The sequence below is a fragment of the Atractosteus spatula genome, chromosome 3 (assembly GCF_055471065.1).
Source record: "Atractosteus spatula isolate fAtrSpa1 chromosome 3, fAtrSpa1.hap1, whole genome shotgun sequence".
NCBI lineage: Eukaryota > Metazoa > Chordata > Actinopteri > Semionotiformes > Lepisosteidae > Atractosteus > Atractosteus spatula.
Genome location: NC_142708.1, coordinates 59,410,795 through 59,438,638, shown reverse-complemented (window position 1 = coordinate 59,438,638; position 27,844 = coordinate 59,410,795). Strand labels below are relative to the sequence as shown.

General features: G+C 36.2%; 1 protein-coding gene across 1 annotated transcript; it reads right to left on the bottom strand.

Annotated features, from left to right (window-relative positions):
- Window positions 1–385: 385 nt before the first annotated feature.
- On the bottom strand, window positions 386–27,609 carry carm1l (coactivator-associated arginine methyltransferase 1, like). Its single transcript, XM_088910604.1, has 13 exons — window positions 27,343–27,609; window positions 22,921–23,046; window positions 18,890–18,996; window positions 16,988–17,092; window positions 15,441–15,551; window positions 12,621–12,798; window positions 11,273–11,363; window positions 7,462–7,543; window positions 6,631–6,716; window positions 5,160–5,249; window positions 4,619–4,756; window positions 3,237–3,326; window positions 386–1,528 (listed from the first exon to the last, which is right to left on the bottom strand). The coding sequence occupies exons 1-13, from the start codon at window positions 27,503–27,505 to the stop codon at window positions 1,519–1,521; spliced, it is 1,377 nt and encodes a 458-aa protein (XP_088766730.1). The 5' UTR covers window positions 27,506–27,609; the 3' UTR covers window positions 386–1,518.
- Window positions 27,610–27,844: the final 235 nt, after the last annotated feature.

The following is a 27,844-nucleotide window of genomic DNA, read 5'->3' as shown; positions in this document are numbered from 1 at the left end:
AATATCGATTTTCTTTTTAATGTAGCTATGCTTAATAAATACCATGATGATTTACCAAATTCCTCCAGAAGAATAAAAGGGAAACTACGAAGAGTTACAAAATTAAGTGAAAAGAAAGGAAGTGAGGAATGACGTTTGTTCTTTAACATGTCTTGCGGCAATATTTCAGTCCTAAATTCAGATTCACAATCATTTTTAACATAGCGTATTAAGAACTCAAAGCAATTTACGATGAGTTATGTTGAAACAATAATCAGCAATAATCTAGACTCTAGAATCTAGTTGATTCTAGTGACAATGTATTTAGAAAGTATTGTTCAAAATAACAATAATAATCCACATTATTATAATTGTAATAAAAATAATAAACTGATCTTTTTACTATTTATACTTTATTATTCAACTTTTCGTGGAGACCACTAAGTAAAAATACTTTACACAAGATTATGTTACAATGCAGCATGGTTAATGTACTGTATACAATGAATAAGATCAGGAAAATTCTATGCTGTAAAGTATAAAGGACACAGTTTCGACTGAGCCTTCTTCAGGTGCGAGTATTAGTAAAATTTAAATTGAGCTAAGCCATTACATGAGATGAACGAAGCATGCACCTTTCTTTCTTCAAGAAGCTTCACAAACAGGACTTTGAACCGTAAGTGTTTCCAGGAAAGTCCAAGTACTGTATATGTGAAGCTAAAACAACCAAATAAGACAACAACAAAAACATTTTTTAATAATGAATTTTATGCCAAGTGGTACAATGACGTAAACTGATGTACAATGTGAAGGAATGTGAAATGCAATTCCAAAGTGGAACTGAGAGGCCTGGATACACAAAATTGCATAGTTATTGCTACCATACAAAAGACTACTATGACAGATTACATTACATTACCAAAATATATACTGTATACTGCACATATGCATTATGTCTAATCTTTATTGGAATCTCAGCATTTCTCATTTTAATACATGAAAATATAAACGTGTCATTATTGCTCATTAACAAAAATAGTTGGAAAATGTAAAATAAATAAAAAACACTTTATATTAGGGGTTGTATAGTCCACTTACTTGTTTTTTTTTATAAAATAGCATATACAATATTATATATCAAATGAGATTCAGGAGAACATATTTAACCTACTGATAAAAACAGTAACCTGAACTAATGTCTAATTTGATAATATTAGCAAAAACTAAACTATTGTTATATAGTGATGCTATGTAAATGTAAAATTAATTGTTAATAGGTTGTTAATAATGCATTTATAGTGCATAGAGTATTAAGTGTGATCTCCAGCCTCTACACAGATGTCTTACAGCAGAATTTATAGTATGCATGACATTTCTTGAATGTGTCAAGAAAGATTTCTTGAGGGAGGCACTTGGCTAAAATATCACTGTAAACCATCACATACAGTATATAAAAATCCTGAAACTTTGATCTTTAACTCAGACAGTACCAAAGACACTCTTCAGAATGTAGAACTTCACTCAGATGTGGCATTGTTCCTAAGCATATCTAGTGAAAAGAAGAAACAAAAAAACACCTTATGGGACATAAATCATAACAATAACATAATTTTTACATTCATACAAACTGAGGCTGTGCCATGTTTCAAAATAAAATAAAGATGTGAGTTTAGACAGCTTATAGAATGAGGGCAAACTTGTTCTTTTACAACCAGTACAAAAAAAAAGGAGTTTTCTTCTCAGAAGCAAGCCATTGTGCTCATGCATGACATGGTTTTACAGCTAAATTTTATTACTTTTAATCACAGAAACATTTAGAGTGAAAGTTGTTGCTTTTTTGTACTGCAGTCAGTAAAGTATGCCCCATTCACAAATTCCAGAAAGAGGATGATAGTAAATTCAGTGAGTAAATGATAAAATTCAAAATTAGAAATTGCATTCATGCACCACTTTTCATTCCCTATTAAATATGGAGATTAAACATAATTTCTATATTGATTTTTTGCATCAGCTTTTTTCCTTAATGTGATACTTGTCATGCATTACTGTGTACTATGTTTATAGTAGGTCTGCAAGTCAATATTTGGTGTAATTCAATTTTAAAAAATCTAAAGCTAAATTCACAGTTGAATGTTTCCATGTAGCTGAAATGCAGCACTAAACTTGTCTCACAGATTCACTACCATACTGACCTAGGGAAAGCACAGACAAATTACAGTGCCCTCCAAGACTTTTATCTGTCCTGCTGCCTCTGTTTCACACTGTGAACTGGAATGGACAGAGTGAAGCTTACGTGCCAACTGCAGCACAGACAAAGCTCAGGTTTATACCCCCAGTCCTACAGGCATTTCAGCCAGCAATGGAAGAGGCTGCTGTGCTGTGAAATACTGTGTCCTTTACTGAGCCCAGTCCTGTTTCACATCAGGCCAGCTCAGCACTGCCAGTGACACTGCACTTCCCAGGCCACTGTGGCAAGGGGCACAGCCTGCAATCAAACCGGCCTTTTCCAGGTCTGACCCTACATTCTGCTCAGAGGTTTTCATCACAGGAGTCACTTGGGAGACCTGGACGAGCATACAGCATATACATGTACAGATTGGCAAACAATGGGCATCTTGCAGAATCCTACTGAAAAATAGCTGTTTTAGTCTAAAAAAGTATGTTGGACTTGCAATACCATTTGCTAAAGAGTATCATGTTACATTGTTCAAACTAAAGAACTTAATGATATGATTTATTATTATAACACTAGAGCATTATGCAAACCTATTTTTTCCTCGTGTGGATTTGAGTTTATATTGTAGTTTTGGCTACTGAAACATACAGTATGTACTGTGCCACTCAAATTCGGTCATGGAAAACATATTGATTACAATGTTTATTTTCAGACTTTGAGTTCATATACTGTATAAACATTTTCTATTCTTATAAAGAAATGTTAAGCTTTATTTTCATTCCACCTACCGTAACATTAGAATAGATACTTAGGAACATGTGCTAGAGATCACACTAGGGAAATATACTGTAATAAAGTAAGAAAAATCAAAGGTTATGTTAATCATGAACACTAGATGGTGTTCAAAACTTACGCAGATGTTTCAAGGTCTTTCTTTGCTTACAGGTGAACATAGGTGTTTTTCTCAGCAATCGGAATGACTAACAGAGGTTCAAAGTAAGAAGAGACTTCATATCAGTTGCTGTCTCCAGTATCTCTTGGGGAGTTTGAGAAGACTGATTTATACATTCCTGGATCTTACCTAAAAAATGGGTTTTTTAAATCAAGTACATTGCCTGATTTGAATCCTGACTGCTCCACTGTAGCTGCAATGTGAATATCATAGCTCTGCCTGTGAATGAATACAAAGAAAAACACTTAAACAGAATAGAATTCACTTTCAAAACTGAATGTGAGCACATCTTCTGAAAACAGTTTTGATACACCAATATGCAATAATCATGGTATAACCAACCATAGAAAAGGAAATGAGATAGCTACTCCACACAATTGCAATGCTCATCATCAAGTCTGTAGGAAAATTAAAAATAAATGAATAATCTGACACTCATTTAGCATATTTAGCATTCACGCTTTTAATTTCACAGGAAAGGATTTCTGCTTAAGATCATGTTAACATATGAATGGAGATAGAAGGCAAAAAAAATAATTTAGAAGTTTTTCTTTATGTTATAATGTGTAAAATTTAGAGCAATATCAAACCACAGTTATCTGCAAAACACAGGATGCACTTGTTCCTTCTCCAGATAACATTGTGAAAAAAGCTTCAAATCTTTCACAGCTTTTGTGAAGGCTTTCTCAAGTTGAACACCATGTTAGCATACAGTGTGTGAAATTAAAAAGAACATTACTGTAAGTGGCACACCGGCGCTCAAATCGTAAGTTTGACATCACAAGCAATCAAGTTTCATTGTCAACAAAGAAATACATCTAAAACAGAGGAGAATAGGAACACTTTTTACACAAAAATTTGTAGACATCTGGAACTACAGTAGCTACAGTACCTAGCCATATTAGCAAGGTTGATATCCTGGCTTTTTTCAAGGATTGTTTTTTGGACCAATTAGCTATTAGAAACTTAATGAGGTAGATGGGCCAAATGTCTTACTCAAGTTTGCATCTTTTCTTATATTTTTATATTGTAAACTGGGCATGTTCATGCAGAACTTACAGCTGAATATTTCTGTACAAGTAAATACCTTGTAATCAGATCTTTTAAATTAAGACTTCCCCACAGACATTTTACTTAAGAACAGATTTTCCCAGCTGCTGCACATGACGAGCACAGATGAGAATGGATATAAGTTCCTAATGTGGGTGGACAGAAAAGCTACAGCACATTTACTTTTGAGGAAATTAAATAAGTCAGGACTGTTACAGCAACCAGAACAGAGATGCTGCATCCAAATCTTGCAATCCTAATGTCACATTTTTAATGGCATTTTACACTGGTATTAACAAGATGAGGATGAGTGTGAACAGGCCCTGAGGAGAATGATACCGTTAACAGACTTGGTGGAAAATCACTGCCTTCAAGGACAGCAGAACAAAACTTTTTTATATTAAAAAACAAAATAGGCTCTTGTACATATCAATGCCTGAGCAGGTTACCCTCTGCCTCACCTCTTGTTAGCTACCAGCAGCACTTTTCCAGTCAAAGTCTCCCCAGCTCTGGCAAAGAGTGGTGTTTTCAGAAGACATCGGACTTGGTACCAGTGTGTCAGGGGCTCACTTGGGGATGTGGAAAGCCACACAGTTACTCTAAAAATGAAGAATACCAGAACTCCGTTTTATAAAACTTCAGTATCATTTCACACAATGTAACACAGATGGGAAAACTGTCATTTGCCAAAAGAACATTACCCTGAAGATAATGCTACAAACTGGACTGATGTTTTAAATCCACATTGGATCTCACTTGAACAAAGAACATGCTTCTTTTTAGCAGTCCAGAATTCAACACAGGACCCAAGCTGTGAAGCAGAGGCAAAAATTGTTTTGCCATCATCCTGGCAGTAATTCTTTAAAATGAGTTTCAAACATATGAACATCAGCACGGTAGCACAATTTGTAGGACATGTTTTTATGTCACGTGTTTCTATGTGTTTCATATCTCATAACAAAGTGTTTCAGTCATTTCAAGTGTATTGCAGATGGCACTTACTGAGATCCCACAAATGCCACATCAAACCAGAATGCTAAGCCATGGATCAAACCAGACTGAAGAAGCTGAAAGACAAAAGGTATTTCCATCCTGCCAACCCAGAGAAGACACATGCTGTTATGACAAGGCTCGGTTACAATTGACAAGTAGAAATGTACTGTATACATGGTAAGAACAGTACAATTCAGAAGTTTGAAAACACCGTGTACAACACTAATTGGGAAGAGAACAATACTCTTCACTCTTTACTGTTATCCCTTGGTTCATGTTTGCATTCCTGACTGATCCTGATGTCCACTTTTGATGGCAGTCCAGTTTGTCCTTTTTTTATTAGGAAAACTGCACAAAACTGCAAACTTGTGAGGGGGTTATTGTTGATAAATCATGTGCTAAGGAAATACAGCATATTCAAACCTTAAAACAATTAGATGACTACTTTTTATTGTGTATAGACAGTATACGAATCAAAGATTCTGTTTACACTGTACAGTAATATTTTAAATCTTGCAGCATTATATATGATATATAGTACATCATAATATATAGATAATGATTTATAATATATAAGATATTTGTTAATGATCAACTGTTTAAAACATTACTGAGTATTTCATGTCTAAACAAGGTAAGGATGACAGATACTTTGATACCACATTAATACAGATTTTTTAATATCCATCCAATGTTTGTACAGTAGCACACAACTGCTTCAGTTCTTCAGTAATTACCAGACAGCGTGGCAGTGGATACTGCAGTAAAGCATTAGGTAAAAACTCTTTTAAAGTTTTCATTTCTTTCCTTGCAGCCATCTGTTTAACTGTTCAGTTTTATAATTTGGGCTGGGAGATCATTCCATAGCCGAGAAGTAACAAAACAGAAAGCGGTATCTTCTAAAATTCAAAGCCTTGTTTTGGGTCCAGAGCTCAAGTAACACGGTGGAGATAGCAGTTTCACTGAATCATTCAGGTACCAAACAGCTCAAGCCTCTAAAGGTGAGCAGCAGAATTTAAAACATTATTCCATGGGAAGCCAGATCCAGGAAATTAAAACAGCAGAGATATGCTCATATATTTTAGTTTTAGTTAAAGTTTGAGCTGCAGAGTTCTCAACAGTGCAGCCTATAGCATGGGAATGTACAGTATTAGCTCCATTGCATCAGAGTAGGTCAGTCTCAATTTTATGGAAATGAGCTTCAGATACAAAAGTGAAGATTTCTGATGTCCTGAGTATTTGCACGATGGTGAAGGTATTCCAACACTATCGATAGTCATACTATAGCTGACACACTTCCAGAGTTGATAAAGACAGAAATTCAACATAACTTGAATTGAAGTTTCTTCTGTTTTTAACATCATCTAAGCAACATGACAACCTGATTGCTAAACTGAAACATTAGTAGTAGGCTACCCATGTGAATAAGAATGTATAAATTGGAATGCAACTAAAAAAATCAGATTATTAGTACAGTAACCTGTGCAAATCCTCTTCTTTGGCCTCAAGGAAATTAATGGTGTATTTGATAGATTTTGCCACTAGAATTCGCATGTCAAAAGTGTCCTGAAAAGAATACAAACATTGTTTTAAGACAAAAACACTTTTAATTATAATTTACAAAGTTTCATTTACAGTTTAAATGTGCCATGTTCTACACATGGTCTCAAAGCTGAAGTTGAAAAAGACTTTATATGCTGTATGTTTTACTGAATGGCTCGTGTCCAAACCTCTGCATATAATTCTTCTGTCAAACAGAATACCCAGAAACACTTTGAACCACATTTATATTTAAAATTAATTAAAACTTCACTGACAAAATTTTTTGAGTGTGCTCTTTTGTTAATGTTAAATATTTGCTATTGAATTCCTTGGTTCCTTGGGGTCATTTTCGGACAGGAGCACCTTCAGTTTGGTTGACATCCTATCAGCATTTACTGTAAGTAGGTTTTGTACAGGTTTTCCAGTTTCTTCTTGCCAAATGCATACCGTTAAGGTCAATTGGTGTTGGATATATTGTTCCTATATGCGTATGTGCCCTGTGATGCACCAGTATCCTGTCCAGTATGTAGTCCTGCCTTGTGCACTTAACTAGTACTACAGGGTCTCAAGAGGCCCTCACCAGAAACAAGCAGCTGCCTGGCAATGGAATGGATGTCTTAAAATACAGTTAACATTATGAGTTAACATTATGAGACTAGTAAATAAAATTGTTGATTTTATTTTGGCAGCTTAGACTTTGTCTTGTTCCTTTTACTGTCTGATAAAAAAACACATAGTGCAGGATAAAAAGGAAGAAAAGAAAACTTACCACAACTGGCTGTCTAAAATATTCCTCAACAGATGCACTATGAAGACCTGTCAAATTAATCCCATAGAAACATGTCTGATGCCTAAAGAGAACCACAAAGAACTTTTAAACACACTTGTGTTCACCTCCAGTTTGGCATGGACATCACAGACAAGCCAATTGTGTCTTGAGTGCTCTGTATGTCAAACTTAACCATTTTCATTAAAACCATGTAGACAATCCTAATCTCTACTTTAAACCCAAAATAATACACCATGAGATCTATTATGAAGTGTTTATACAGTATGTAGGGGAAAAAGCATTTAAAAGCTATTTTTATTCACAAAAACTTACACCAGATGTCAAAAATAAAATGTGGCACATTAAAAGCAGGAAATAAGCGTAATTGTGCATCTTAGCAGACAGTTATAATTTCAACATTCTGTGCAACAATAACAATAGTTGTGTTATACCCATGTTCACCTAGATCTGTGAATAATGTATCAAATGACTTTTATTTGAATATTTAAATTCAATTTCTTTTACCTACACAGCTTCTTATTGTGAATTTGCAGGCCTACCTTTTTATCCAAAGGAATTTACACCATATCCATCCAAACAGCTAGGAGATCTACTGAAATAATCTGAGAGAAGAACCTTCTATAATTGTACCACTGCATAACATTTGAACACCCAACCATCCTACACTGTATTACATTTTAAGAACTTTTCGCTTAAAATCCTAAATGTCTCCACAATGATACAGGCCTAACTTAAAGTACATCATGCTTAAAAGTAAAACAAGCTTCAACAGTGACCTGTCAGCACCACCACCACTTACTCTGAAGCTAGAGTTAAGGTGAGTAAGATAATACTACAGGAGGAATGTTTATACACTGGTACAATTACAACATTCTATGTGACTCATTTATTCTTTATAGGCCAGCATGTTTAACATTTTCACAGAAATGACTCATTCATATAGCTCTCTTCTTTTTGATTTAAGATATGCTGGGCATGAAGTAGCAATGCACTGGAATGTAAGCAATGGAACTCTAGACAACAGGGTCATGGGTTCAGATCCCTCATGGGTATGCTCTTTTATCCATGAGCAAAATACTACATGTGCTCCTGTTCAACCTTTCTCTTTCAGGCAAAATTTCTCCTCAATATACAGTATGTCTGGATGAGATCCATAGATCAATTAACTAACTTTTAAACAGGCTAGATGGGCCAAATGGCTTTCTCTTATTTATAATGGTTCTTATGGTCTTATGTTCACCAAGCTGTATAACTGGTTAAGGCAGGGAGTCATGATACTGCACATATAGTCAGGAATGGTGGAGAAAAAAATGCTAAATTTGTGAGTTTTATGTGATATAATTTCAAAGAGAGGACCGTGCTCTGGGAATATTGCTGGTAGAAGTGTTACAAGGTCATCAGCAGTGAATTCTAGCAGCCCTATCAGTGGATAGGTAGCACCCATGATCCATCATAAGTACTGTAGCTACCCAGGGTCCACCAGAGGCATTGCCTTTACACAATCTACATCCGCTTATGCAGGTTGTCATAATGGAAGGCCCATTCATCTGGTTACAGAAATCAGTTTACTCACAGAGTTTAACATCTAGAGCAGCCATTCCTACAGTGTGACATTATAATTCAGTGCAACACAGCTGCTATCAGTCAGTATGAATGACAGCTCCCTGTATTATTAACCAGTTTTAGTGTTTGGTCCAAAAGTCCAAAAGATGCAGCTCATTAATCACTAAATCCAGCAAAGATTGGGCTGTTTGCTTTTGTTTGGCTTTTTACCTACATTGCAAGTGCAAGATACATTCAGTGTGAGCACTGTAACTGTCACTGAACACATGGAGCACAACACATGCTAAACCGTTTTCACTGGAACATCAAGGATTTGTTTTCCAGGCAAGAAAAAATGCTCTCAACAACACATATGACGTGTGTTGTTAACAGATGATGTGTTGTTAACTTCTGGTCAGTGGGTTTACTCATAACATTTCCAGGGATTGTTTGATGTATCAAATAACATTTTGCTTAATGACTCTGGTCTTCAAATTTGCAGCAGAAATGTACTTTCACATCAATAAGAAATATATACTCTCTACAGCTTTAATCTTTTCCTGCCATTCACAAGAACTGAGTTAAGAAAGAGTTGTTAACTGTAATGGAAAAAATACTTTGAATGGTGCCTTGTTTTTATCAATTAATGAAATCATTCCAAGAATGATAGCAGGTACTTTTCTGTTGCTTGTTTTGGAGTTATCAAAACACTTGTGGCACATGGGTGCAGTGGTTAGCATGTCTGCTTTGCAGCACTGGGGCCATGGGTTCAATTCCTGTGGTATTATCTGATCTGTTTCTTTGATTGTTTTTGAGTGCGTTTTCGCTGGGTGCTCCATTTTCCTACCATTATGTTGAAATATATAATGGTAGGTTTATCTGGCTTCTGGAAAAACTGATACCAGTGTGAGAATTTGTGTGTTTGTGTCTGTCTGGGCATTGTAGGCACTGTGTGAGCCCTGTTTGGACTGGCATCCTATCCAAAGTGTATCCTGCCTTGCAACTGCTGCTTGCTGGGACTGGATTTCTAACCTTGTAATTGGTTAGAAAATGGATGTCTGGAAGGAAAGTCTTTGAGGTCTTTTACACATGTTGGTATTCAGACTCCCTAATTTCAGTGACTTTTTGAGTACAACTGTCAAAGCATTTATTTACACATGCATACATATTATAATTATCATTCATAGTTAAGCAGGTCTCATATGTCTAATTGTATTGTCAACAGCAAGAAAACAGGGAAACTGATCCAATGAAACAATTAATATCTCATTTGGAATGAATACCACAATGCTTTCTCATAGCTGAGGACCAGAGCTGAGGATAACTGGCCTAAAGTGCATTGGAGAGAGATTCAAAAGATCCAAGCTATGCCTTAGGTTTTAAGCACTTTGTGCCACAGAATTGCTGCACAGTTGAAGTTACTGTAGGACTACAGAGATGTGATCTGTAATTTCCTAACTGATTGAAGGCTGCTGGGCTGCTTTTGGGCCAAAGAAAGGATTTCATTAGCCAAAGTAACAAAGGCCTGAGTCATATCTGGATTGTACTGGAGCATTTTATAGCACCAGAGACTTAGTCTGGATGTTAAATTCCTAGCCCAGTGGGAGATGAATCCTACTGGCCAATTTCACCAATCACATCCTAACCTAAAGCTATCAAGTAATTGTACTGGCTGTTACTGTCAACATAGATCCATATACTGTACAAAGTACTGGTAACTTGAAAGTATTAGTATAGGATTAATCCGGAATTAAATATGGGTACTTAAATCCCTAGGAATATGAGAGGAAAACTCTGAACTAACTTTACAGGCATAAACTTTTGGGGTTGAAGGCCTCTGAGACACTGTAAGAAAGGTAACACATTCACCTAGTCTAGCTCATTAGCTCATTTACTTTAATGTGCTTCATTTCTTTGATTTTAATGAATACGGGGATTCAATGGAGATCATTATATTCTGAAAGGGCAATTTACAATTTTTAGAGAAATCTTTTCCGTTGATCATCTTTTGACTTAGTGCAAAACACAGGCCTTCAGTTCAACATACACCCTACAGCTGTCACTCAGTGCTAGTTTGGTAGTTAGAATTCCATTTCAATTAATTTAATTCACAATTATGTGTAATTTAGTTAATGTGCTGTGAGGCTGCCTAGACAGTAAAGGTTTCATGATTAGGTATAGGACAAACTCAGCAGCATGCAGTCCCAAACAATGGGGATACATGATACATGTCAGATACATGTCTTACCAGAACTTTGAGCGGGAGTAGTGCTCCATGTAAAGAGGCTCATCAGTAAAAGGTGCCAGGTGAATGTCGCTGAATGTTGGAAACATCATTCCTGTGGAGGGTAACAACACATACACAGCACAAATCACTGTCAAACAGTGTCGTTGAAGACTATCAGGAACATTCAAAGCTTTTAGTTCCAAAGCACAACAGGCTTCTAATTTGCTAAAAGCAATTATAAACTACATGTCAATCCAATTGCAGATGTTATAGGTGTTGAAATGTGAATGCAAGAACATCCTTTTCACATGAATGCAAACATAATTTGGGGATATATACTGTATGGGTGTGTTAAGATAGAAAAAATAGAATATTTCCAAAACATTTTGAAAAAAAGTATAATTGTTCATTCTGGCTGCTTCATGTTTCAGTTTTAAATATCTACGCTTAGAACCATCTATATAACAAACAATTTAAGAATGCAGGAATTCCATGAGGCCTGAAAGGTTTGTATGAAAAGCAAATATGATCCATTTTTAGACTTTGCACGGATTTCTAGAATTAGATTTTAATGTGTAGAACTTGTTAACTAACATGTTAAATCCTCAATTATTTAGTGCCAATTTCAATTCAACCGAGGTGCCACTTACAACCTCTGATATCTCCTAAAGATATTTCCTGTTGTCACAGTTCAGCTGTCTCAGGTCAGCAGGCATGGCTGTGACTCAATTCTTAAACAAAACTGCTTTCCCTTTCTAATCTCAGAGGAAATATCAGAACACAGTTCATTCAAAAGATTGGTACAGAATGGCAATTTACCTTACCTAATTATCTGACCTGAAACACAAGGGACCCTTTGATGTATAACAGTTTATGATAAATTAATAGTGAATTGAAGGTGACTGGTGCTTAACTCTAGCTGTTAAACCTTTACTATATTGATATTATTTCTTAATTACAAGTGACTCCTGTAATTTAGAAATAATTACATATAATACAAAAATTACAATTCATTTAAAAATTATTAAAATAACCTTATCATCATTCTAAACCACCAGATTTATATTAAATAGTCTATTGTTGTTAATTAATATACTGTCTGCTATAATTCCTGCAGACTTTCCTCAATCAGTCAAGCAACGCTGTTAGTTCGACTTGTGAAATGTGAAATACCGAACGTTTGCAGTGACGTTGATTAAAACGGCTTAAAACTTTTACACTGTGCCATATACTTTTACCTGCCTCAGATCATAAGACAATTATACCAAATTAATTCTGAATGATTCAAACCATTCACAGCACTGTTCTGCATTTTATTCATGGAAGAGTCATGAATAAAAAAAGTACTGGCACACCTCCTCATACATACCTTTGGGTTTCAGCCACTTTTTTGAATGGAGGTAACTCTCCAGCATTCTTTCATTTAGCAACATGTATCCTATGGGCTCAGAAATGATGATATCTACATTTTCAGGAAAAGAAACTTCTTCAATCTTCCCAGCCAAGACTATAATTTTTTCAGAGAGGTTGTTGCTCTTAACCAGAATCTAAAATAAAGAAAAATATAATGATGTTAAAATAATTGATGTTCTGCACAAAAAAAATTGCTAACACTCTTAAATTGATGAGTTATGCTTCTTTTTTCTAAACCATAAACTGGTGGTTTTAGTTACAGTATATACTTTGACCACCTTAAACCCCTTTCAAAAGCGGTGATTGACTCTTTCTGCAAATATCCATACTGTATATACCAAAAATGCAGTACCCAGGTTACTCTGACAGGAAGCACTATCACCACAGTTCCGTTCTTTGTGTGAGGTTCATTGGCTTGTGAACAATAAATCAGGATTAACTCTGCTACAGGTACACTGTACTGACAGGCAACTGATTTATCTGTCTGACTACACACATTATTCATATTTTAATAATTTATAAAAGGTGATATTAGCATTTTATCATCTAATTAGCATGTAAACTATATTTGAACACTAGAAATGATCATACTGTATTTACAACTTGTTCAATATTGCAACCTCTGCAAGGTACAGATATTGCAGTTCTGCAAAGATTTGATCAAATTTCTGAATACACTCTAAAATGTGTCAGGTGAAACTGAATGAGCCTAGATGTGTCAAATGTTTTGCCCATCAAGCAGACAGGGCTGTGGAATACCAACGTTTGAAGATATGAGCTGCTGTTTATCACAGATATCTGAATGTTTATACCAGATTTGCAGACATTACAGTAGATAATGTCAATGCTGATGGTGTTTAGTTTTATTATGCACATAACCCACATTCCAACATACATGTGGCCCATATTTGGTTCAACATTCCAAATGCCTGCATCAAACAAATAAATACTTTATGCTAAATTGACATTTCAGCTCAATATAATTTTCTTCTCTGAATTTCACAGCACAAAAAGATGTAAAATCTTTTAAAACAGAATTACATATTTCAAAGATTTTTTTTAGAAAAAAAGTGTTATGAAGCAATGTGACAAAAACATTGTATCATCATTTTAAAAATGTGACACATTACACATTTCTAACATGTGGAGAAACTGTGTAACTGATACTTATTAATTAAAAAAAACATTGCTAGATTCCCAGTCCCAGCTGACACACCAAGAAATCTGTCTTCAAAGTACTCCTACAACCACTCATTGCACAATATTTTCTGGAGCTGCACATGCTACAGTGATGGAATCTTGAAGATATTTTGTCATTCTTAATGATCCAGCACTTAAGAGGCTGTCCCTTGCATGCCTTTGACTTTTCCTGGTGTGTGGTAAGGCTAGCTTCCTGTTTGTTCAACTGTTTTTCTGAAATTTTTTGTTTCGCTATGCTCAGGCACACCATCTCTCATGTGCTATGAAATGAATCATGAGGCAAAGGATACAACTCATGCAGCAAGCCTAACATTTGTGTGCAGGCAAGAGAGATTCAAAGGCAGGCCTTTTGTCTAAATATAGTCTGTGATGAGTGATTAAAGTTTCAGCATGGTCGCCCTGTGTGGAACTAATGGCCTGAAACGAGGATATTAGAGGAGCCGTGGTTTCTCATAAAAGGTGGACTTTTGAGCAGATGTCAAGCACAGTATTAGGTAAAGGCAAAGAGAGCTGACTGAAAGAAACGATAAATACACATCTGGTTCTAATCTCAGAAATAATATTGCCATTTTCTAAACATAAAAAAAACAAAAATAATGTTGGCTGAATTGTAAAGGAAAAATGCATCCATCCAGAAAAATGCACATTTCCTTTGCCAAAGAAATGCTTTATTAGCTGAAAGTTCCTATAAACCATTAAAACCTAGGAATTTTAAAGTCTGAACTCAAGTACAGGAAACAGTTTTATCTTTTATAATACTCTGAGACAGAATATTTTACAATACCAATGAAGTTAAATAAGATCCATCTTTAAATTTCTAGAATGCAGCAATGATTGATAAAATCAAATATTGTGTTTGATTTTGTATGTATTTTGTATGTATTCTATTTAGCTCATTTAATGTAACCGGCACATACAAAACAAATCTTGGTTAAGAAAAACTAACCAAGTTATTAACAACACATAATATGTCAAGGACTATACATCATTAGTATGCACATATAATACTATAAACTAAAGTCTTAGTTTAATCAGAACTTTAAAATTAACGTAAACTGCTAGTTAGAAATATGTTTTTTTTTCCTTTCAGTGGTTCCAAGTTCTGTGGTGGTAAGAAAAAAAAAGCCTTATGACTGCTAAACTCATTTTCAGTATACAAGTACTGTAGATTATTTTATTATGTTTTATACAACATTCCTGCTGGTGCTCATCTTAGATACCAGAGTTCCAATTACAAAACCAGTCGTTGATGCTGGAAGATTAGGGATGGAAGATGAAACCTGAAAGAAGACATTGTTTTCATTTCCTAATTTAAATTTTTCTCCAGCTGTAAATTTGATCCATATGAAGAGAATATTAGGAGGTACTTACACACTCCTGTAGTCTTGGTGACAATAAATGAAGAGGGGGCATGATTGTACATATTCAAAACCAAAATAAGATATTAAATCTATACTTTATTAAGGATGGAAACCAAACTCATAAACTCGTGTCTATGAGCCACAATCAGAAACAGGTAATATTTAGAGAATATCAAAGAAGGTATATACATTTGGAATCCGTAAATAATACCCACCTTAGCATATTTTGCCACAGAACTAGCCTCAACAGCGTAGACTTTTCTTGCTCCTGCTTGAATTGCAAAGAATGAAAGGATCCCTGATCCACAACCAACATCTAAAACAACCTGAAAAAAATATTAGCCTATTAGAATGACATCTGTCACCTTTCAGCTGTACAAGAGTACAATGACACACATTGTTCTCTTGTACAATGTTACTACTGTACCAATTGGGGATAAAGTTATACATCTGTTTCAATACGGATTTTAATGTCAGTCAGTGCCTAACATGAATTGGCAATGAGCACAGTAAATAAGAGGATGCTGGCCCGTGCTTGGCTTGGGCTTGACACCTTGACATGTGCTACAGAAGGAGAGAGCACTATTTTATTGTATATCACAAATATACACCCTGTGTTTACACAGAAACAGGCATAGATCACATACTGTAGGCCTAGATCACAGCAAGATTACTGTGTAATTTTCACAAGCCTTTGTTTGGCGGAATATTTTCTGGTACAGTACCAAAATTTTATTTACTGTAGCTCATGTGGATATGTTTAGTGCAGCCATGCTTTTTTACGGTCCAGAGCATGTTCTCTGGATAACTGTAAATTTTATACTGATGGTGCTTGAGGAATTATTTACAGACCATTAAGGTTTCAGAATATTGAAGTATTTATGTTGAATGTCGTCCAGTGATGACTTTGAAAATGTGTTACAGGGTTCGGGGCTACAAGTATACAGTAGGATCACCATAACACTGTAAACAAAAAGCAGAGGAGGAGGTTACCTTCACTCGTGTTGCCCCTGGTTTATTGATAAAAAGCACAGCTTAGTATTACAGACAAAATAACCTCTTTTAACACAACATCTTATTTATACTTGAAACACAGCAAAATACACAGCTGAGAATTATCATTGTTACCATCCATATTGCTGCCTAAAAAAACTTTACATATATTAATAGTTAACATTTGAAAACTCCAACATATTAATAGTGTAATTGACATGGTAAGGGGTGACCCCTCAAATAAAAATTATCCCTGACTACGCCATGTAGTAATTATAAATGGTGCTGGCCCCTTTACTACTTTGCCATAGGCTCTTTTCATCTCCCAGAATCACCAGTACATCCACAGACCAGAACAGACAATTATTATACGTAATTAATTGCAGCCTATCATTCTACTCATCACCCAAAAGTATCCCCATAATACAACAATTTCTATAACTGCCTTCCCAGTACACATAACAAAAATTCATCTCCCAGCAGCACTTACTGACAGAATAGTATAAAGAAACACTACGGAACCAAGTTAGCAAACAAACATCCCTGATGAGAATTCCAACAGCATTTTTCCTGAAACCAGCTCTAGTCGATGACCTGGTTTGGATCCTTCCCTTACACCCAAGGAAAGGGATGAATTTGGCTGTATTTCTAATAGTTCTCAGTATATAATAGATCATCTTGATATATACGGTATTTAAATGTTGAATATTCTGAACATGAAATAATAAAAATAAAGTCAACTTAATATGGGAAAACAGGGTGTACTCACCTTGTTTTTGAAGTCAACTTCATTCTGTAGTATTGCTTTATGGTATGTAGCGGTTCTCAGAAAATCCTGGAGCATGTTCTGTTGCTGTGATAAACAGCCATAGAACTAAAACAAAGGACATAAAAATTGCATAAGAAACACAACATGAGACAACATTTTGTTGTAAACTTCCCTCATTTAAAAGACTGGTGTGCTGCACATTAGCTCTTCTTTACCTCAATGGGTCTTTTCAATTTTCAGCCTTTTTTTCCCTTACTACTGTAAGTCCACTCATTTTTTAAAAATGTCATCACTGGATTGTGCATAATGCAACATCGATGTCAGTTACAGTTCAAAACCCAAATAACCAACAACTCACCATGTACTGTATGATTATTTCTCATTCAGTAGTGGAGAAGCATGTTAACACTATTATATTTACATTCTCTTATCTCTAGGCTAAAAAAGATGCCAGGGTTGTGCTATATGAGAGTCACAAAAGCAGAACTGGCAGCAAATGAGTGCAAAAATAATAAAAAAGCAAGATTCTCATAGATCACCTGTCTCATCATAATGTGGTCATTTACTCAAGTCAGTTGCTGGGCCACCTCAGCTGTTGAGATATTTACTCAGGTGTACCTGATGTTCCAGCAGCTTTCTTGAGCATTTCTCCAAGTTTTGTAAAAAATATTTTTCATCCTTTTAAGCTTAGGGTCATTTACTGGCATGCTGAAAATTGCTGTTTCATTTCATTTTGTACATCCTCTCCAACATAACTCTTCACAACTGGGCTATGTCCTTGGTTCCACACTTTTCAGTATCCATTTGTTAGCACTGGGTTAGTTTCTTTGGTATTTCATCATTTTTATTTCTAATATTCTAAACTATGTTTGCCTTGCATCTGACATTAAATATCTGCATTGGCCCAGTACTTAGATGTTTAAAATACTTCATTTAATTTTTAGATTTAATTTCTGACAACATCAGAATTAAGTTGACTGGTATTCCTTATGAATTCTGCACATGTGTTTGCATATTGACTGTAAATGCTCAGGATTCTTGGCATCATCTTTGACCCATGCCTTATATTTGAAACTCATATCCACAGGGCTACTAAAGTATCTTTTTTAATCTTCCTAACACTGCTCCTTTGCTTTTGTATCTCTCCCAATCTAATGCAGAAAAGCTCACGCATAATTTTGCCTTTTCTTGGCTTGATTATTATAGTGAATTCAGATTGAATTGGTATATCCAAACATATTTTTTACATGTTGCAGCATGTTAAGGACTCAGCTTCTCGGATCTAAACTTAAACTAAAATGCGTACAGGATGTCCCCTGTAATGGAAAGTTACAGAAGAAAAGTGTTTTATCCCAAAAATGTCATTTAAGGGCAGAGCTGTGTTGTAAAAGCAGCTGGATTCTATGAACAAAGTGTGATTGTACCCAGCGAGTCAAGGCCATGGGATGTTCTAAGAATATGTTTATCTCTGCCCCAGCAAAAAAGGCAGATACAAAACTAAAGGTAGCTGTCTTCTCTGTCCTTCAAGGCTAAGACCTATAAGGACTGGAAAATTACTGTCTTGCCTGTCTTTGTATTACTAACCAACCATAATGAAGTAAACAAGTTGAGGTGTTGCATCAGCTGCAGTAAGTGTATAAAATAAGGGACATTTCTCTATCTTACTTTGGAAATCAGCTTGCACTTGCTGCACAGACTAGTGGTTGCTGTCTTTCCCTATTGCGCAATATGACTAAATGCCTTACTGAGTGAATGAGAACACCTTTCCTGCCTCTTCTTTGATAAAGATTCCACGGCACCCCTTTTCAGCATGTTTGAATAGGCTTTCTGTGGATTTCAAAATAAATATGAAAATAGTGCTGCTCACCATAAGGGTCTGAATGATTTATCACCTACAATTACCTGAAAATACTGCAGTGCTGAAGAATCGTCTGTGCGCTGATGAAAGACCGACTGTTCTTTCTTAGAAGCTCTGCAACTCTTCAAAACATTGTAGAAATCACAGAATTCTAAAATTAGAAGAAAAAACAACTCACATAATCTAAATACATATAGCTTATCACTAAATATTTGCATAGGTTTTCCTATGCATGTTGCTTCAAAGAGCTTGAAGTTCTGATTAATATTCAATTCAATTCAATTCAACTTTATTGTCATTAAACTTACACAGGTGCATAGTATAATGAAAAGTGTTTCTCATTAGTCACTCAGGTGCAGTATATAAATAGGACAGAAGATGAGACAATAGACAGTTACACAATAGCAATAACAGTAACAACATGTAATAACATAACATAAATAACATGTAATCGAAAACTGTGCAAAATTCCGCAAACAGAGAAAATTTAACAGGACAAAAACAGTGCAAGGTAATTCTTGGAACAGTGCAAAACAAAAAAAAAAAAAAAAAAAAAGGATAGTATGGTTAAAAGTAGTATGGTTAATTAATAAATATTAAATATTATTATGCCTGTTACAATTTTACTGGGCTATCGAGGGGACAGTACAATTTTGGCTTACATGTGTGTGTGGTGGTGTAGGAGTACAGTGGTTGTGGGTACAGGAGGATGTTAGGAGAGATCATAATAAGGTGGAAGGGAGTGGGGGCGTCACCAACTTGACAGCTCTGGGGAAGAAGCTATTTTGGAGTCTAGTTGTGTGTGACTGGAGTGACCGGAACCTTCTGCCAGATGGTAGGGGAACAAACAAGTTATGACCAGGGTGAGTGGGGTCAGACATAATTTTGGTGGCTTTTTTCAGACTCCTGGTGTTGTATATTTCCTGGATGGATGGTAAGGCACTGCCGATGATGTGTTGGGCAGTTTTGACTACCCGCTGTAGTGCCTTACGGTCGGATGCAGTGCAGTTGCCATACCAGACTGTGATGCAGCTGGTCAGTATGCTCTCCACCGTACATCTGTAGAAATTGGTGAGGATCAGTGGGTGTAGGTGTATTTTCTTCAGCCTTCTCAGGAAGTACAGCCGCTGTTGTGCCTTCTTGATGAGACTGGAGGTGTTCAGTGTCCATGTAAGGTCCTTAGAGATGTGAACGCCTAGGAATTTGAAGTTATTCACCATCTCCACTGCAGACCCTTCTATGTAGATGGGGGAGTGAACTTTTCCTTGTCTTCTGAAGTCAACAATCAGCTCTTTGGTTTTGCTGATGTTGAGACATAGGTTGTTGGTTCGGCACCAGTCTGCGAGTTGTTTTATCTCCTCCCTGTAGGCAGTCTCGTCGTTGTCAGTGATCAAGCCCACGACTGTGGTATCGTCAGCATACTTGGTGATGGTGTTTGTGCTGAACTTAGCAGTACAGTCGTGGGTGAACAGGGAGTAAAGCAGTGGGCTGAGCACACAGCCTTGAGGGGCACCGGTGTTAAGGGTGAGTGTGTTGGAGATGAGGTTGCCAATCCTGACAGTCTGGGGTCTGCTGGTGAGGAAGTCTAGGATCCAGCTGCAGAGGGTTGTATCTAAACCTAGAGCCCTGAGTTTGGTAGAAAGTTTTATGGGTATGATGGTGTTAAATGCTGAGCTGAAGTCAATGAACAGCATTCTTGTATAGGTGTTCCTTTTATCCAGGTGGGTTAGTGTGGTGTGTAAAGCTATGGAGATTGCATCCTCTGTGGAGCGGTTTGTGCGATAGGCAAACTGTAGAGGATCCAGTGTTTTTGGAATGCTGGCTTTAATGTGCGGAATAAGTAGTTTTTCAAAGCACTTCATTATGATGGGGGTGAGTGCAATAGGGCGGTAGTCATTCAGGCATGTGGGGGCTGATTTTTTCGGTACTGGCACGATGGTGGTTGTCTTGAAGCAGCTAGGTACAGTGGCCTGGGCCAAGGACAGGTTGAAGATGTCGGTACAGACATCAGCTATCTGCCAGGCACATGTTCTGAGTACCAGGCCAGGGATACCATCAGGTCCAGCAGCTTTCTGTGTGTTCACTCTACTTAGTGATTTCCACACATCTAGCTTCGATAGTGTGGGGGGTGGGGTGGTAGGGGAGTCAGTGGTCCAGGTGGCTGGTTCAGGGTTTTGAGCTTCGAAGCGTGCATAGAAGGTGTTAAGCTTGTTTGGGAGAGAGGGGTCAGTAGCGCTTACAGGGCTTGTTTTGCTCCTGTAGCTTGTGATTGTATTTATGTCTAATATCTTTAATATTGAATGTTAACCTCAAAGAGCCTGGTTTTGGGAAAGCATCACACACATTTTTATTTTTCTCAGAGTAACTGGCTTATAATTTTTTCACTGAACACTAAACAGAACACAAAGAAGATGCCTCACAAGTTCTATAAAAAGCACACACTCTTTTTCTGGGAAGACTTTCTGGGAAATCCATGTATGTTTCCAAACAAAGCAAATGAAGGCAATTGCTTTAAAAAAAAAAACGTGTCGGTTTCTCTTAACTGATAATTCCTGCCTTTCATTATTTTATTTTTTTAAATTAGAACACCAGCAGGCAGGGAATTATTTGGGCTTTGATTAAATGGTCTGTACCAGAGAGTGGATTCTTTCCGATTTTTAATATGTAGCAGATTTCTTTTACTTAAGAGTATTCAAATAGAGAGAGCAAATAAATTAATGCCAGAAAAGACCGTATAAAGGCCTGAATAAATACAGCTACTTGTTGACACTCTTCTCCAATATCTCAGTACCAAAGCCTTGCCTTCAGAATCCTTACTCTTTCAAGATTACCAACACTTCACATTTTGTCAGAATATTCAATACAGTGTTTTTCTTTTTTCTTCATAGGGAATACTTAATCTCAAGTGCTATTTTTATTTATCTGAACATATCTTAACTTGTTTCATTTTTGGAATTAAAAGAATAATACTGTGATGGGCCTGTCTATAAATAAGGTGACACGTGAAGCCTTAGCATATTGGAGTTCACAGAGACGAAGACTGCAGGGCAGGGAGATAGTATTCAGTGAACTCTTCTAAGTGCTCACAAATGTTTACTCTACAAACAGCCCAGCACCAACTAGTAATGTGTACACCCCCTGTATCCCAAATATACCCCTTCAACAATTTGCTAATAACTGAATAATTCACTGCAAGTGAGACTATGTTCAATCATCTGAGGCCTTACTGACCTCTAGTGGCAGGTCAGTTCTAACTACTATCCTTACTAGAGCTGGCCTCCCACAGTTCCCTCATAGAAACAGTTTCAGTTGTAGAACAGCATCAGATAGAGTCCATTTGTTTCTGAACAGACCACCTAATTCTAATTAATTGTCTATGCATCTGGCAGGTTGCACATAGGCAGAAACATGGTTGCACTTTCACTTAAGTAGTGCAGTTCTCTTAAGGATTTAAATAAACCTTATATACCAACTGTAAAAGACTAAATTCTGATTTCTCCATGGTTTTCATTGATATAGGTCATTGTCATTGATTTTCTGCATGAAGTCTTTGAGTCACTTCAGAATATGTTTACTCTAGTAAAGCAAGAGTATGGAAAGTCCAAAGCATCCAAAACCTTTTCCTGGAATGCATAACAAAACTAGAGATTAGTGCCAAAAATCCATGTTTTAATATCCAATAATAAAAGCTACTAGCCTTTATTTGTGTCACTTCATTGTGAGCTGAGACTGGAATAAGTCAAAATAGGTACAGGACATGAAACATTTTTTTTTTTTTCACCAGTGGTCTATTTCTCTTCTCCAATTACCTGGACTCATTCATATGGTCAACATATGTTCTGTAAAAGTTGGCATACTGTTTAATCGTGCAGAAATGTACTCATATTGATTTCCCCCCAGTATTAGTAATGTCACAAACTTTTTTACAATGGTTTGCATGGAAAGCAAAACCATATTAGTTTAAATACTGTATATTCATCACATCCTGATCACATGCATTTAATATCCCAATTGCTTGTGCACAGAATTGAGTGAAAGTAAACTGAAAGTGTAGTGATTAATAAGAAGTACTCACCACTGTCTGATCTAAACTGCAGCAGGACACTGATGTAGCCCAGTGTAATCAGCAGAGACTGTGTTCCAGCACGGCAGCACTCTGTCTCCCGGCCCACTGAGAATTTAAAAACACAAACTCCATCTCCTAAAGGCAGAAAAAAATGATACACTCATCAAACCAATTCTTAAATACATGCATGTAAAATGGAAATGGGAATTTAGAATTGTTTTGAAAGAAGGAATAATAATTTTAAAATCTGGAACTGACCTAAACCCTGAGAAAAGAGACACAAAATTTTCATAAATACAAAAAAAACACATGATGTGTTTATCCTGTACCCATCAACTCCTCATTGAAGCATAACCTTGCTAATTCTAAAACGTCAGTTTTAGATCTGTCAGTTTTCTTTTTGAATCCAGGGAACCGAAGCTTTCAATTTACTATGTATTATTTTAATATAATACATACATTCTTATAAAGAAGTTCTTTATTTCATGTAACTTTCATTTGTCTTTATTAATATGACATGACAGTTTCACTATGGAGCTCTGTTAACAGGATTTTGACAGTAATTTCTGGGGATTTTCATTTAAAATTGATTTTTTCCTCTGCCTTTGTCAGTGAGGCTGGTTCACCTTTGTTTCGTAGCTGTCATCTAGACAGAAGAGTTGATGGAGAGAAGTGTATCTAAACTGTTGGATTTTCGCATTTTCATATCATTGAGCAATATACCACTTCCAAAACATGAAGTTTAATAGAGATCAACATTCTGCACTGTTGTACCTCTTGCAAACATGACTCACTGAAATTACGTTTTCATTGTAGTAAAAATTATGTTTTATAGATCAGGATATCTTAAAAAAACAAGGAATCTAATTTTTAATTACACAGGCATGTATTGTTATTTTGACTTATTATCATTTATGAGGATTAAACTAACCTTCATTTACAGTACATGTATGTGCTGTAAGTAACCTTCTTGCTGCTATTTAGCACACTGCTGTTTCTCCATTTTAATAAGTAAAAATAAAATCATAGTAAGATATACCAAACCATTTTCAAGAAAAAGCCAATAAAAAATTAATACAGACCCAACATATCATAAATAAAACAGAACTGCAAAAACATTTTTATCCTTTGTTTAACTGTACAATGGTAATTTCAAATAAAAAAGTTTGTTTACCTCTTAAACTTAACATACTGTATTCTAACCACTTTATCTAATAAACAGTCGCAAGAGAGCTGGAGCCAATTCTGGCAAGCAACAGATGCAAGGTAGGATACACACTGAATGGGTAGCCAGTCCCTTACAGGGCAGACTCAAACACACATACTGTACACTCACACTAGGGACAATTTTAAAGAAGTCAATTAACCTACCATTATGTCTTTGGAAACATTGTTGGACACCCATGTGAACATTCTGAGAACGTAAGAACTTATAAAACTTATAAAACTCTGAGAACATAGGAAATGCACAAAGGTAGTACCCCAAAAACTGAACCCAGGGCTAAAGTGCTGCATGGCTAAACTGCTAACCACTGCACCACTGTGTGGACCCTACAAATACATATAAAATAAGAAAGAGGGTGACCAGGATCTTAATTTAATATATATATTAAATATATATATATACATACTTTGCACAATAGCAAATCATGTTAATCATACCATTATCTTTGAAGTTAAAATTCTGGATGCAGAACAAGCATCCCAGCTAAGATGATGCTTCCACTAGAGCCCTTTTTTTCTGAACACCCCATCATCTCATATCGCCAACCACCTAATCTGCGTAACCTTCTTCTTCACAACTCTCGCAATCATCCACTCCAGGCAGTTTCCTCAACAACAGAACTCACTGCATCATCTGTAAATATATATATATATCCAATACCAAGCTCATCGACGGCCCCTCTGGACAATTCCGGATCACTCAGATGGCATCTTGTATCTCCAGCAACCTTGTTTACCTCATATCTTTGCAGAAAATGCCCAGCTATCTACATTGGTGAAACAGAAAGGAGACTAGGAGACCGCTTCAGGGAACAAGTCAGGGCTTTGAGGACCAAAGATCTCTCCCAGCCCATAGTTTCTCATTTCACCTCTAACGGCCATGACCATACTGATCTCTCCGTCTGCGTTCTCAAAGAGGGGTTTCTCAATTCCTATTGCAGAAAGACATCCAAAACCAAAATTATCCTGATACCAGGATCACACCTTCCCCCTTCTCTCAACGACAGACTCATTTCCTTCTCTTCTCATTTCCTCTCTATTCATTTGCAGGTTTTGACTTCACACCTCTCTTCACCTCTCTTGACTTCACACCACCTGAGTGTCCACGCTGCTTCTCTCCTGCTCCCGCCTCCTCTCCACTCCCAGCTTTTGTTCTCCCATGCTTTATCAGCTGCTGATTTCCCTCCCTTTCTCACATCCGAAGAAGGCTCCACAGCCGAAACGTTGTGTTTTCTTTTCTTCTCTTTTTAGCATGGAATAAACCTTTACGTGTTCCAGCCCAGCTAAGAGCCTGGTATACCTTGAAAATGTAAAGTATATTCTGCCAATGCTTCCAAATGAATTGCTCTGTTATCTGATCCCGTTAGCCAAAAACAGAAACTGCTGGCTGCCAGACTCAGTGTACCGTATTAAGAAAAACAATTTTCTGGAATAGACAATGTTTGGTTCACATGAAGGAGTCTCTCTGACTGGGCTGACAAGGCACTCTGGACTTGGAATGCATTCCCTAAACATAAACAACAAAGACATAAATCTTTCATCTGTCAATGCATTTATTACAAGCCCATACAAAAAACGACAAAATATGGAGAACACCTGCATACATGGTAAATGCTTAAGTGGGAAGGGTATTATACACAGACCAGACTTATTCAAGTGTTTTTATACAGTAAACTATAAATTACTGTATATACCTTTAGCATTTAACTATTTAAACTGTGTAAAATGTGGTTGCTCACTGTGTTAAAACTACTGATTATTTTCTTTGCTTGTCAGCATCTAGAAAAGTGAGGATCTTTGGATGTCTGCTTGGCATCCTCACATCTGTCAATGTGATGACAAGGATGGTATGCTTACAAAAAGCTGCCATTTAAATAGCTATCAGAACGGATAGTATATATTTAAAAACTTTTATTTATAAAGTCTTAAACCGTTTTAGAGTTCATTTTCTATTCATATTTCTTTTTCAGAGTACTAAACATTTTTTTAGATGCTGCAACGTCTTGTCTATATACAGCATCTTTATACTAGAGTAACTGGGCTTAATAAGATCATTAACCTTTTACCATAGCTTTGCTATTTACCATTAGCCATACCATAGACAGTTATCTGACTAAGATTCAACTATCTTAGTGGTATTTAAATGGAAGAATTTTGGCTAAACAGCTTTGTTAAAATCCCATTTTATCGACACGACTTAAGTTAAACTTGTTGCAGCTTTTTAATTATTTTATCAGACTCAGCTCATGCGTAATCACGCATATTTAGGTTATGTGATGTGAAATGTTGAGAGAAAAGTGTAAAACGTTTGTTAGAAAGATACTGTACATGTGTTTAGCATTACAATTTACTGTAAATTGGTGAATTGTTAAAAACTAGACGCTTGAATGTTACTTGACACACTAAACAGTTCATGGATACCACTGTGTATTTTAAAATAAATCTTACTATATGTTTTACAGTAAGCAGAAATTTAAGATGGTCGTTTACAAAATAACCATAACAGACTACGCGTAATTACGCAATTTATGGGATACATTATTAAACACTGCTTTGTATCTACAAAACTGGAAAGAGACTAATCTGTGAATTCGACACAGACATACACTTTGGTTTTCAAATGCTTTGAACGTACTGTAGCAACTTCAAAGGGTAAAGACAGTAACCCTGGTCAGTTGATCCAATTGTGCTTTTGCTATAGTGCACAAAAGACAAGTTTGTTCAGTGTCTTACTGAACAATGAACACGTTCGCGGTCATCATTTCAGAAACCGATACAGAATTATATTTGGATACATAATTACTATAATCGTCAACATCTTTACTTGATATTTTTCGATTAATCATCTAAATACTGAATAGTTACACACACCAGTACACTTGTACTCCTGATCCCTATTTAACTACGTTTTTGATAGCCTATCAGAACTGTCATGCCACATTGATTTTACAAAAAATTAAGACTCGACATAATGGTATATGCTTTTATTAATCTGCAATTAAACAAAAGCTAAATGTTTTTCTACCAAAAGCTTTCCTGCACATTTAACTCATACACAAATTAACTTTAGAAATACAATCAGTTCGAGTAAAAATGCTAAGTGAGAAGAAACTTCCAATGACTGTCAGTTGCAGAGCAAATTTATTTTTAAATTTGCAAAACGATTTGAATCTTGATTTTAGTGGAGTAAGAATGGTCTTGATTTACCGTCTCTGACAGTTAGTTCTGTCTCCCCTTCTTCTCCGCCCACCTGGAGTATAAGATTCTGATGCTGGTGTTGGTCGCAGAGCTTAATATCCCTGTTTTCCAGATCTTCTTTAAGAAAACGAAGATTGACAGCGAAACAATCACTTTGTGTTGAACCTTCCATGATCCCCCTCAATGTTTTCAACCCACATGCACCGCTGTCTTGTTTTAAAACTCCACTTGGCGGGCATCTGCTGCGCAGCAGTCAACTTCTCCTGGCATCTGGCGCTGGGGACGTAAAACGAAGGAAAAAAAGAAGAGACGAACGCTTGTTGGAGCAAACCCGGCGACTCCTAGTGGGATGTTGGAAAACTATTAAATTTCTTTAGAAATCACAGATTATTACATTAGATAGGACATAATCACTCCATTCCGACTACAAAATTTCCGGTTGAGCCTCCTCATAATGTATGCATATTTTAATTCCTTGAAAACGGACTGGTGTTTAAAACTGAGGTTTAAT

Coding starts and splice junctions, on each gene's coding strand:
- carm1l (XM_088910604.1), bottom strand. CDS start 27,505: ATGGAAGGTTCAACACAAAGTGATTGTTTCGCTGTCAATCTTCGTTTT. Junction 23,047..27,342: donor AGAACTAACTGTCAGAGACG/GTAAATCAAGAC, acceptor TTCTGCCTTTAG/GAGATGGAGTTTGTGTTTTT. Junction 17,093..18,889: donor CAGCACTGCAGTATTTTCAG/GTAATTGTAGGT, acceptor CCTTTGTTTTAG/TTCTATGGCTGTTTATCACA.